This window comes from Gekko japonicus, unplaced genomic scaffold (genome assembly GCF_001447785.1).
Source record: "Gekko japonicus isolate JY-2015 unplaced genomic scaffold, Gekko_japonicus_V1.1 scaffold2233, whole genome shotgun sequence".
NCBI lineage: Eukaryota > Metazoa > Chordata > Lepidosauria > Squamata > Gekkonidae > Gekko > Gekko japonicus.
In genome coordinates this window covers 646-12,621 of record NW_015170957.1, presented here as the reverse complement: position 1 = coordinate 12,621, position 11,976 = coordinate 646, and the positions used below count along the sequence as shown (strand labels likewise).

General features: G+C 42.7%; 1 protein-coding gene across 1 annotated transcript in view; it reads right to left on the bottom strand.

Moving 5' to 3' along the window:
• LOC107116894 (chromosome unknown open reading frame, human C12orf50) overlaps positions 1-9,264 on the bottom strand; it is a gene marked incomplete at its 5' end in the record, with an annotated part of 25,781 nt that extends 16,517 nt beyond the window's left edge. Inside the window, 3 exons of the mRNA XM_015418917.1 lie at positions 8,181-8,294; positions 8,400-8,477; positions 9,106-9,264. Coding sequence (XP_015274403.1) covers positions 8,181-8,294; positions 8,400-8,477; positions 9,106-9,264 — 351 coding nt within the window. The remainder of the gene's footprint in view (positions 1-8,180; positions 8,295-8,399; positions 8,478-9,105) is intronic.
• Between the last annotated feature and the right edge of the window lie 2,712 nt (positions 9,265-11,976).

The window sequence follows — 11,976 nt, the reverse complement described above, 5'->3', positions numbered from 1 at the left end:
GACGCTCTGCACCCACCTCGCCGGTGTTCCTGATTCCTGTTTCCCACTTTGAACTCTTGGCTCCTCAACCCCGACTCTGACGACAATGCTCTTGATTCATGCTCTGGACTCTGATGTTTTGGCTCCTGACCCCTTGGACTCTGGCTTAACAACTACGCTTATGGTTTGTGTTTTGGAGTTGGTGTTTTGGTTTCTTGCTATCTCGGCTTTCAACCTTGGACTGGACCCGGACTATCCCTCTCTCGCCCTGCCTGCATTCCAGCCTGTGACAGGTCGACTCTATGGCATTGTACCATGGTGAACCCCCCCTTCTCAACCCCCCCTCCTGGCTCCACCCCCAAAGTCTCCAGGTATTTTCCAACCCAGACCTGGCAACCCTACAATCAGGAGACAGGAAGAAGACTATATGAAAATAGTAGGAAGTCCCTAATCTTACTATGCTAACTAGTTGTCCCCTCTGCTGCCCCCTGTAGGATGTTCTTGTCATCTTCTCTATCTATGCACGATGTTTGTTGTTGTTGTTCAGTTGCACAGTCAAGTCTGATTCTTCGTGACCCCATGGACCACATCACTCCAGGCCCTCCTGTCTTCCACCGTCCTCTGAAGTTTGCTCAATTTCACGTTCATTGCATCTATGACACTGTCTAACCATCTCATCCTTTGCCGTCCCCGTCTTCTTTGACCTTCAGTCTTTCCCATCATCAGGGTCTTCTCCAGTGAGTGCTCCCTTCTCATTTGGTGGCCAAAGTATTTGAGCTTCAGTTTCATTATCTGGCCTTCTAGGGAACAGTCAGGGTTGATTTCTTTTAGGATTGACTGATTTGATCTCCTTGCAGTCCAAGGGACTCTCAAAAGTCTTCTCCAGCACCATAATTCAAAAGAATCTATTCTTTGGCGCTTGGCCTTCCTTATAGTCCAACTCTCGCAGCCATACATGACTACTAAGAATACCATTGCTTCGACCATATGGACTTTTGTTGGCAGGGTGATGTCTCTACTTTTTATTATGCTGTCTAGGTTTGCCATAGCTTTCCTGTCAATGAGCCGGCGTCTTTTAATTTCATGGCTGCAGTCACCATCTGCAGTGATCTTGGATTCCAGGAACGTGAAGTCTGTCACTGCTTCCATGGCTGGATGCCATGATCTTAGTTTTTTGATGTTGAGTTTCAAGCCAGCTTTTGCGCTCTCCTCTTTCATCCTCAGCAAGAGGCTCTTTAGTGTAGTCTGTCACTGCTTCCACAACTTCCCATTCTATTTGCCAAGGAGTGATGGGGCTGGATGCTGTGATCTTAGTTTTTTGATGTTGAGTTTCTTTTTTTTTTCTTTTTTTAAAGATTTTTATTTATACAAGGTTTTTCACAACAATATATACTTCGTCATATTAACTTATACATATCATTAGAGTTGATAGTTCATTTTTTCCGTCTATTTACATTATATGGAAACATCTTATTACATTCTCAATCTGTTTGACGCTCTAACCATTCATATACCCTAAACCACCTTTGTTCTTGACATTTTGGGTCTCTATTTTGCAACAGTAAACTCAAATTATCCATTTGCGCTAGTTCCATAAGTTTACTTTTTAAATCCTCTTTCGTGGGGACTGTATCTGTTTTCCAATTTCTTGCCACTAGGATACGGGCCGCAGTTACTATATATACTAACAAATATTTATCATGTTTTTTGTACCCTCTCGGGATTATATTCAATAGATACATTTCAGGCAGGAGTTCAATCGCTATATTCAGTATTTCACAAATGATATTTTGCACCATTTTCCAGAACTTACGTATTTTACAACATTCCCACCACATATGGTAAAAAGTCCCCACACTTTTTTTGCATTTCCAGCACCTGTTAGATGTTGAGTTTCAAGCCAACTTTTGTGCTGTCTTCTTTCACCATCAGCAAGAGGCTCTTGAGGTCCTCTTCACTTTCTGGCATTAGAGTGGTACCATCTGCCCGGCTTCATTTTGTTCTCCAAGGCCAAACTTGTCCATTATTCCGATTTCCTTTTGACTTCCTACTTTAGCATTCCAGTCTCCTATGATGAGGAGGACATCTTTTTTTGGTGTTAGTTCTAGGAGGTGTTGTAGGTCTTCATAGAACCAGTCCACTTCAGCCTCTTCTGTGTCAGTGGTTGGGGCAAAGACTTGGATTACTGTGATGTTGAATAGTTTGTCTTGGATTCAGACGGAGATAATTCTGTTGTTTTTGAGATTGTATCCCATTACTGCCTTTCGCACTCTCTTGCTGACTGTAAAGGCCACATCATTTTTTCTACAGGATTCTTGGCCACAGTAGTAGATATAATGGTCTTCTGAGTTAAATTCACCCATTCCTGTCCACTTTAGTTCACTGATTGCCAAGATGTCGATGTTCAGTCTTGCCATCTCATTTTTGACCACATCAAGCTTACCTTGATTCATAGATCGTACATTCCAGGTTCCTATGCAGTATTGTTCTTTGCAGCATTGGACTTTCCATTCACCATCAGACACATCCACAACTGAGCGTCCTTTCGGCTTTGGCCCAGCTACTTCACTCTTGTACTTGCCCCTCTGCTCTTCCCCAGTAGCATATTGGACACATTCTGACCTGAGGGGCTCATTTTCCGACATCATATCTTTTAGCCTTTTGTTATTGTCCATGGGGTTTTCTTGGCAAAGATACTGGAGTAGGTTGCCATTTCCTTCTCCAGTGGATCACATTTTGTCTGTGTTCTCTGCTGTGGCCTGCCCATCTTGGGTGGCCCTCCACAGCATAGCCCACAGCCTCATCAAACCACGCAAGCCCCCTCACCACGTCAAGGCAGTGATCCATGAGAGAGCTATGCATGATAGACCTTGCATATTCCAACACAGTCTTGTGTGGGATAGTCAAAATGCTACTGGGGTTTCTCAGGCTATTGTCCTTTTGCATTTTTTTTCCTTTTGCTACCAGCTTCCATACCATTTTACTGCTTTCTCTTCTATGGCCAGCCATGGCATTTATGAATCAACTGTTAATTATCAGTTCTTGTTTGGGGAAGAGAGAGAAATTAAGTACTGCTTTTAACTTACTAGACAAAGCTGCACTCTTTTTATTTTTGTGATTGTTACAGCACTTCTATTAGAAAATTACAAACATAAGAAGAAAATTTTAGTAGTGGCTTTGTCTGGAAAGTGAAAAGCAGTTCTGAATTTCCCTCCTCCCTCACCCAAATCTGAAATGATACTTAACAATTGACTCATTAATATTGCAGCCAGCTGTAGAGATAATACAAAACAATTCATTAGGAAGTGCAGTAACAATCCTTATACCCTTTGCAAGTTAAAGTGAAATCAATGAGACATATAAATAGTTTTAACCAAGTCAGATTAACAAACCATTATAATTCCATTTCTCTGTTTGGAACTTTTCAAAGGACTCAAACATGACAAAGATCACACATCTCCGTTTATCTATAAAATGCAAACTTGGATTCATGTACTCTCAGTTTGTCTCAGTGTCATGCAGAGAAGAAAAAGTATTCTAATCCTTCCAGTTCTGCTCTATTAGCATTTCAAAAGAAAAAAAAGATGGGTCCTTCAGAAACAGCAGTTTCCCCTTGAAAACACTAATAATAAAGCAGGGAGACTTTCCTTATTGAAACTGAGTGAAGGTTGAAGGGTTAAATCGTCCCCTTCCCTACATGGCCCAGAGGCACACTGAGGCTGCATGGGTCTGCAATTTTCATTTTATAGACAAACATACGAGATGTTTGATCTTTGGCTCATCTCTTTTTGCCCTAAGTGACAGATGTGTGATGAGGTGGTTGTGGAAGTCATGAATCGACAAATGATTTACAACGCCGTCTGTGCCTGGGGAGCCAATAGAGATCAAAAGGCTCTTAATCATGTCAACAGGAATTGTAACATAAATGAACCAGAGCCTACCATCAGATGCATGGACTATATTCATTTGGGGTGAGAGTATACACACACATGGGTACAAACAGAAGAAGGGAGTTATTACGAAGAGAAACCAAAAGGTTCAGCATACCAAACCACAGATGTATTACATTAGATTGCAAACACAAAAGAAAACAAAATTATAGTGGATGTAGACCATGTATAAATGGGGATGAACGGGCAGAGCAAGGGGAATTATATATATGAAGCTTTAAGAAGGGCCATTGACTTTCTCTAATAAGTTAACAACTTCCAGTCTTTATTGAGCTCAAGCTTGACAGTGTCAGTTTCAACTAAGCAGCTTCATACCAGAGTGTCCCTTTGAACTATTTTTGTTTAAGTAAGGCACCCTTCAAGGGTAACACTTCATGCAACTGAAAAAGGCGGCTCTGGCACATGAAACTCTATGCCACAAAGGTTTCTCAGTCCTCCATCAGTCCTGGACAAAGGGTCGGGGTAGTGGTGATATTCATCCAAGAGGCGTTCTTCTTCAGGGCACTACCCATCCCAAAGATCTCTGGTATTGATTGTGTTGGCCTGGTCTTGGATGCTGAGGAGAGTTTGGCTATCTGGCTGGTGTACTGACAGCCTAGTGCACAAGCCGATAGCCTACCAAGCTTGGAGGTGCTAGCAGGCTGGGCCTTGGAACACTCAAGACTTATAGTTCTTGGTGACTTCAACATCCATGCCAATGCTACTGCCTCCTTTCAGGTGTCAGACCTGGTGTCATCCTCTCCCAGATTGTATCAGATCCCACTTATCAAGCAGGCCACACACTGGATCTGATTGTTGGCATGGGGAAGAAGAAGAGGAGGAGGAGGAGGAGGATATTGGATTTATACCCTGTCCTTTACTCGGAATCTCAGAGTGGCTTACAAACTCCTTTCCCTTCACCTCCCCACAACAGACACCCTGTGAGGTTGGTGGGGCTGAGAGAGCTCTGACAGAAACTGCTCTTTTTCAAGGACAGCTCTTGACAGAACTATGGCTTGCCCAAGGTCATCCAGCAGCTGCAAGTGGAGGAGTGGGAAATGAATCCCAGTTCTCCCAGATTAGAGTCTGCACACTTAACCACTATACCAAACTGGTTCTGATTGCTTTGGGTGGAGTGCCATGGTCAGATCCAGGGGGCGTTTCGTAGAAAAAGAGCTAGCGGAACTCATTAGCATAACTCAGAAGCATATGCCACACACCCTGACATCACCGAAAGTGTGTCATAAGGCCACACCCCCTGACATCACCGGAAGTGTGTCATAAGGCCACACACCCCACCCCCAACTGTCCCGACTGCCGGCGGCGGCCTTGCAGCTCCACTGCCGAGTCCCATGAGGGGCCCGGCGGTGGACCTGCAAGGCCGGCGGGAGTGCAAGGAAGCCCTGCAAAGGCCCTCCCTGGCCCCAGGCAGGCAAGGGTGGGGAGAGGCAGGGAGGAAGCAACTTACCCTCCCTCTTCTCCTGCCTCCTCCTGTCTGAATGAGGGCCGGAAGCGGGGCGGCCAGAAGCAGGGGGCGGGGCTTCGTCATGTGCCCCGCCCCCGTACCTCACCCGGGGGAACTGTGATCCCCCGCGTTCCCCCCCGAAATGACCTCTGGTCAGATCATTTTATCCCGAAGTCCTGGCTGGGTACTCCAGCCCCCTTCTGTCTAGGCAATGAGCTGATTTATGCTCACCTGCTGAGCCTAATGAACCCAATGGTGTTCTAGAATGTTCTGCAGGATCTGATGCCCCACAGTGACTCAGTATATGTGCCGATAGAAGATTGGTACACCCATCTTTCTGAAGCCATCAATGAAATCACCCCCTGACATCCCCTTTGCTCGCACCCCAAATTAGCCCCATGGTACACCTTGGAGCTCCAGAGGATGAAGCAGGAGCTTACACAACTAGAGCAAGTTTGGCAACGGTCTCATGATGAAGCCATAAACATCCTATAGGATGTTTATGAAATCCTATGAGATAGCGGTGAAGACTGTAAAAAGAGAATTTTATGCAGCCTCCATCACATCTGCTAGCTCCTGCCTGGCACAATTATTTAGGGTAATTAGGCCATTAACCTCTCTCTCTCCGGGAGAACCCAAGAAGTTAGTAATCTGGCCATCAGCTGTGAGGCTTTTGCAAGGTTTTTTGTGGATAAAGTCTTGTCACTCCGCCATGACCTACCTGCCAACATTGATATAGTGTGTGAACCGGAGTCCCCTTGCCCATCTCTGGATCCAATATTGGACAACTTCAGCTGACACTCTTGGGCCAATATTGACAGGATTCTGGGTGCTGTAAAGCCCACCACTTGCCTCTTAGACCTGTGTCTATCATGGCTGGTGAAAGCCATTGGTGATGGAATGTGGAGCCCCATGATGGACATTATAAAGTTCGGGGGTCTATCCAGGGAGACTAAAAGAGGCTGTGGTAACATCATTCTTTAAGAAACTATCCATGGATCCCCAAGAGGCAATCCTCTCTCCAACATTATTTAACATCTATATGTGCCCTCTCACCCAGCTGATGTGAAGTTTTGGGTTGGGTTGTCATCACCACATAGATGACACCCAGCTGTATCTGTTGATGGATGGATGGCCAGATACTACCCCAGCTATTTTGGCTGAGTTTCTGGAGGCCGTGGTTGGATGGTTGAAACAGAGCAGGCTGAGATTGAATCCATCTAAGACAGAGGTCTTGTGGCTGGCTGGGTGGGATTCAGGGTTAGGGTGTCAACTCCTGGCTCTTGACGGTGTACCTTTAACACCAGTTTCAACCGACAGAAGCCTGGCTGTGCTTCTGGATGCCTCCTTATCAATGGAGGCCCAGATTGCAAACATTGCCAGACTGGCATTCCTTCAGCTACACCAGGTCAGGCAACTGGCTTCCTTCCTGTCTCACCTCAGCCTAACCACAGTGATCCCTGCAACAGTCACCCCCAGATTAGACTACTGTAACTCACTCTATGCAGGGCTACCCTTGAGACTGACCCAGAAACTACAGCTGGTCCAGCATGCAGCAGCACAAGTTCTCTCAGGAACTCCATTGACAGCACATATTCAACTGGTGCTCCACCAGCTGCACTGGCTCCAGGTTGGATCAGGTTCAAGGTTTTGGTATTAATCTTTAACGCCCTAAACAGTCTGGGACCGACGTATTTATGGGACCACCTCTCCTGGTACATCCCCCAAAGAACATTATGCTCAAGAGAGAAGAACCTGCTGGTGATCCCTGGCCCAAAAAGTATCCAGCTGTCCTCAAACAGAGCACCAACCTGATGGAACTCTCTGCCAAATGACATCCATGCCCTGTGGGACCTAATTCTGTTCCACAGGGCTTGTAAGACAGAGACGTTCTACCAGGCTTATGGTTGAGGACGGCAACAGTTTTTTAGCTAGCCTGGTTCCTACCTTCCTTCTCCCCCATCAGGAAAGGATACTAAATTGTGTGTTTGTTGGTACCATCTGAAATTGTTATTTGAAATTGTTAGCTGAATTGTTAAACCTATTTTAATCTTAATTTTTAATTTTAAATCATTCTGTATATTTTTGGAAATGTTGTTCCCTGCCCTGAGCCCTGTTTACAGGGGAGGGCAGGTTATAAAATCTAAACAAATAAATAAATAAGTAAATAAATAAATAAAAATTACACAAGATGGTTTGTTGGTTTTGCACCAACAGATTTACATGACTATTTCTTGGGAATTTTTATTACACACTCCTCCCTATCTCACACCAGAAGTCCAGCATAAGACCATGAGCCACTGTGGACCAAGCCTATGATTCTGGGAGTTCCATGAATTGAGTTCCTTGAGTTTTCCCCTAAACTTTAAAGGACTAGATGCATGAGGGCCAGATTCAAATCCAGAGAGTGGCATAAAAGAAGGAGAGAGAAGTGGGGAGGGGAAGGGAAAGGAGTTTGTAAGCCACTCTGAGACTCCAAGTGAAGGGCAGGGCATAAATCCAATCTCTTCTTCTCTTCTTCTTCTTCTTCTTCCTGTGTCATTTTCCCCAACCTGAAAACAGAACAGAGTGAAGCCTTACAAGCCCTCTCCCTTCCACTATCCCAGTTCAAATCAGGCCCCCATGCCCCTGATATTTAAAGGAAAAATGCTAAGAGTTCCATTCACGGAACTCACAGCATCACATTTGGTTTGACCCACAAAGTTTCACACATCCATATTTCTGAAACAAACATTAGGTAATCGTTAACAAAAAAGAAAAGAAGCTGAAGCCTCTGAAATTAAAAGCTCTAAAACTCAAGTCCTTGCCTTCTTGTAAACCTCTGCCAGTTTCCATGGGTTTCAAGAGCTCATTTTCCAGCACTGAATGTACATTTTTTGTTGAGCGGTTTTCCTGAGAAGTCTGAATTCTGTAGTATTCTCCTGACCCATCACCAGGAAGGGGGAAAAAAAAAACATTTTACCATAATGATATCCATTTTGTGTTGTGTTTTTTTTTAAAAAAAGAATCAATATACAGAGTCATACCAGATTTATAACACATCTCCTTTATTGCCTTTTCCTCTTCTATATCTTCTGGAGTCTTAGACAATAAGTATGATGCATCTGCAGGAAATATTTTTTAAAGTTTCTTTTTAGTAAAGATTTCTTTCTGCACCACACAAATTAGAATGGCACTACAATTGCACCAACAATGCAAATGATAATAGAATTGTCTCTGGTGATACACAGTGGTGTATAATTGTGAAGAAACAGGCAGGCAGTGCAATCCTAAGCATGTATACTCCAAAGTAAATCTCATTCAGTTTATTTGGACTTACTCCCTAGAAAGTATGCTTAGGATTGCAGCCAGAGAATCCCAGCTTCCTGTTTTTAAAATTCTGTATAAAGTAGAAATTGAAGATATGCTGGAGGGAACTGAATGCAATTTTTCTGTACTCCCTTTAGAGCCAGTATGTTTAAAACAAGTAAAAAAGAGTCACTGCAATGGTGAAAAGTTATATGTGGCTTTGGGAGTGAGATTATCTTGCACATTCGGCTTCCTTCACTTCTTCCAGGTGTTTCACTGGGAAATGTGAGATCGACTCATTGGTTCCCCACTGAGGGTAGACCCTCTCAGTCAAGACTTTGTGCTTTGGAAAGTACCCAACTTAACCTCTGATGCCAACCTTGAATTAACTGAACTGCTATAATTGTTTTATATGCAAATACTAATGTCTGGCAAACTATTTACATTTCTCTTCCTGTTCTTCCTCTTCTTCATCCTCAAGATTGATGATAATAATCAGTGGTGGATGAATAGGTCTTAATATGCTTTCTTGACTTTTTGTGGAATCTTGGTTTGGGGCAGGATGCAAAATCCCTTCCTGAACTTCCCTTTGTAATGTTGGATCTGTAGGACGAAACTTTAAATTCAGTACAACATTGTTGCATGACAACATCCAAACCATGTACAACCCGAGTATAACTCTGAAGTCCACAACTCACAGAAGGCAAGGGAATAGTTTTAGACACGGTGGTGGTGGAAACTGCTGTCAAGTCACAGCTGATTTAGGACAACCCTGTAGGGTTTTCAAAGCAAGAGATGTTTAGATGTTTAGACCTTTTCCAAATACTAGCCAGGGCTGACCCTGCTTAGCTTTCGAGCTGACGAGATGTGGCTAGCCCAGGCTATCCAGGTCAGGGCTTTAAACACTACATGCTATATTACTAACACTGTTATATTTTTTAACATTATTGTTTATCATCTGGACATTCTTCAAATAATTACAGTATTCTGAAAAATCAAAAATATAAATATACATACATATTAAATACTATAATCTTCCATATGTTGTAATATTGATTTCCACACATAAAAGCAATTTCTATCTTCTATTTTTAAGAAAAAGTTAACTTGATCATTTTAAATCTTTGAAGTGGTCAATCCATTCCTTTGTACTTGGCTCAGATATTTTCTTCCAATAATATGCAAAAACTAAACAGGCCACTGTGATTGCATTTTAAACAAAACCTTGTAACCTGTTTGGAATCTTGTTGCTATACAGAAACATTTAGACATATACTTAATGAGACTACTTTTTCATAGCCATTTACCAATATTAACTAGCACAAAGGCATCTCCACCACCTATGGGAAAAAGTGGCAATTTTGGCCTCACAGCACCAACATTTCCCATTCATTATCCTATGTCATGGGTCAGCCATGGCTCAGTGATAGTGAGGACTTCTCAGGACAAGAGGACTCCTCAGGAGATGAGGAGCCCCATGTAGCCAGCCTTGAGTTAATATGAGAACGTGAACAGCAGGAAAATGAGCTTCAGGCTTATCAAGATTCAGAGACAACAGCAGGTGAACCTCAGTTGGCCATTCCCAGCCCACCAGTAATCCACACCCTTAGTGGATCACAGATGGAGGCTGAAAACAGAGCTACAGACAAAACGGCAAAGTGCATGCCTTCTGGCCCGACGCCAGCAGCTTGCTGATAACAAAGATGAGTAGTTGCAGGATTACTTCTGAGCCACATGGGACTATAAAAACCAGCCAAGAAAGGCTGTTAGACATGGACACAACACATATGAAAGATGCTAAGCCACCACCTCTGCCTTGCTTGACTTCTGACACCTGATACTCAGAGCCTGCAAGTCAGTACATTCTATAATATTTTTTTTGCCAATTTATTAGTAAGTGCCATTGATTGGTCATTTCATAAAGTTTTCACAAATGGTAAAGGCTTTACTAAATATTAATTATATTCTAATTAATGCAGATAGGACAAATGGTAAGACATATAGAAAAAGTGGAGGCTTTACTAAACATTAATTATATTCTAAATTCTTTGACCATTTGCCCATATTTTTCCCCACAAGTTTATTCTAATAATAAATGAAAAAATTACATAGTAACTTGTCTCTACCAAACATGATTTTTTCCAGACGTCATTATATTTGTTAATATTCTCCTCTTCCTTAAGTGAGCATTTAAAGAAACTTTTCATTTTCAAATACTGATAAACTGTGATTATACAACCCCCTCTCCCACAGTGTATCATATGAAATCATCATGTTATATACCACAAACTGATCCTACCTTGCACAGTCCAATCTCCCTAGTGCTTCAAAGTCACTTGTACCTATTTAAAATGTGCATCTTTAATAACTGAAGGGAGAGGGGATATTGGTGGGACTATTTTAGTTCTACATTTTTACCATATCCTAATCATATAATCTATAACACAATAGTTATCACTTCTCAGCCTTTTGGCTAAGATCAAGTGTAGTAAGGTAAAGGTAAAAGTTCCCTTGCTCGAAAGCCAGTCGAATCTGACTCTAGGGTTGCGGTGCTCATCTCCGTTTCAAAGCCGAAGAGCCAGCGTTGTCTGAAGATGTTTCCGTGGTCATGTGGCTGGCATGACTAAACATCAAGGCGCACGGAACGCTGTAACACAATAGTTATTTATATAATATTTTCCTTTTTTACCTAGCCAAAACCAAACTTTGAGTGGTATTTTGTTCCATTAATGTCTCAGAATTTATGCCTCTAACATTCTTTAGCATGGGAACAGTGTATGGCAAGAGTAATCGGACCTCTACCAGCCAGGTATGTTTTTTGCAAACTGTGCACATGTGTTTTATGGAACAGTTTATGGAACAAACTATTTCATAAATTATGTATACACAGTTCTCAAGCTAACACACATGGTACCTTGCTTTCCCTGTAGATTCTTGACCTAGATCATACTAGGTCATCTGCCATGGCTACAACCTTACTTTTTTAACCATGCTCACCTTCTCCTCTAACTCTTACATTTCTCTCCCAAAAGCTACCTCTAATAAAATATATATTTTTCCAGGTGGAATCCATTATGAATGAAATATCCACTTACAGTCTGCAGGGAACATATATGACAGTATCCCATTTGTGGACATTTCTATATAGAAAAAGCCTTTTCCGGCTGGGGCCAGATGGCCTCCTGGTATCACTACTGTGTTATTTCTGTCACCTGTACAAATGGCTTGCCCAATGGCCATCCATATACAAGACACTTTGACACCTTTGCCAAGAGAAGGCGACTTGCCAGCGGTGTCTTCCCAGGCCTGGGACAG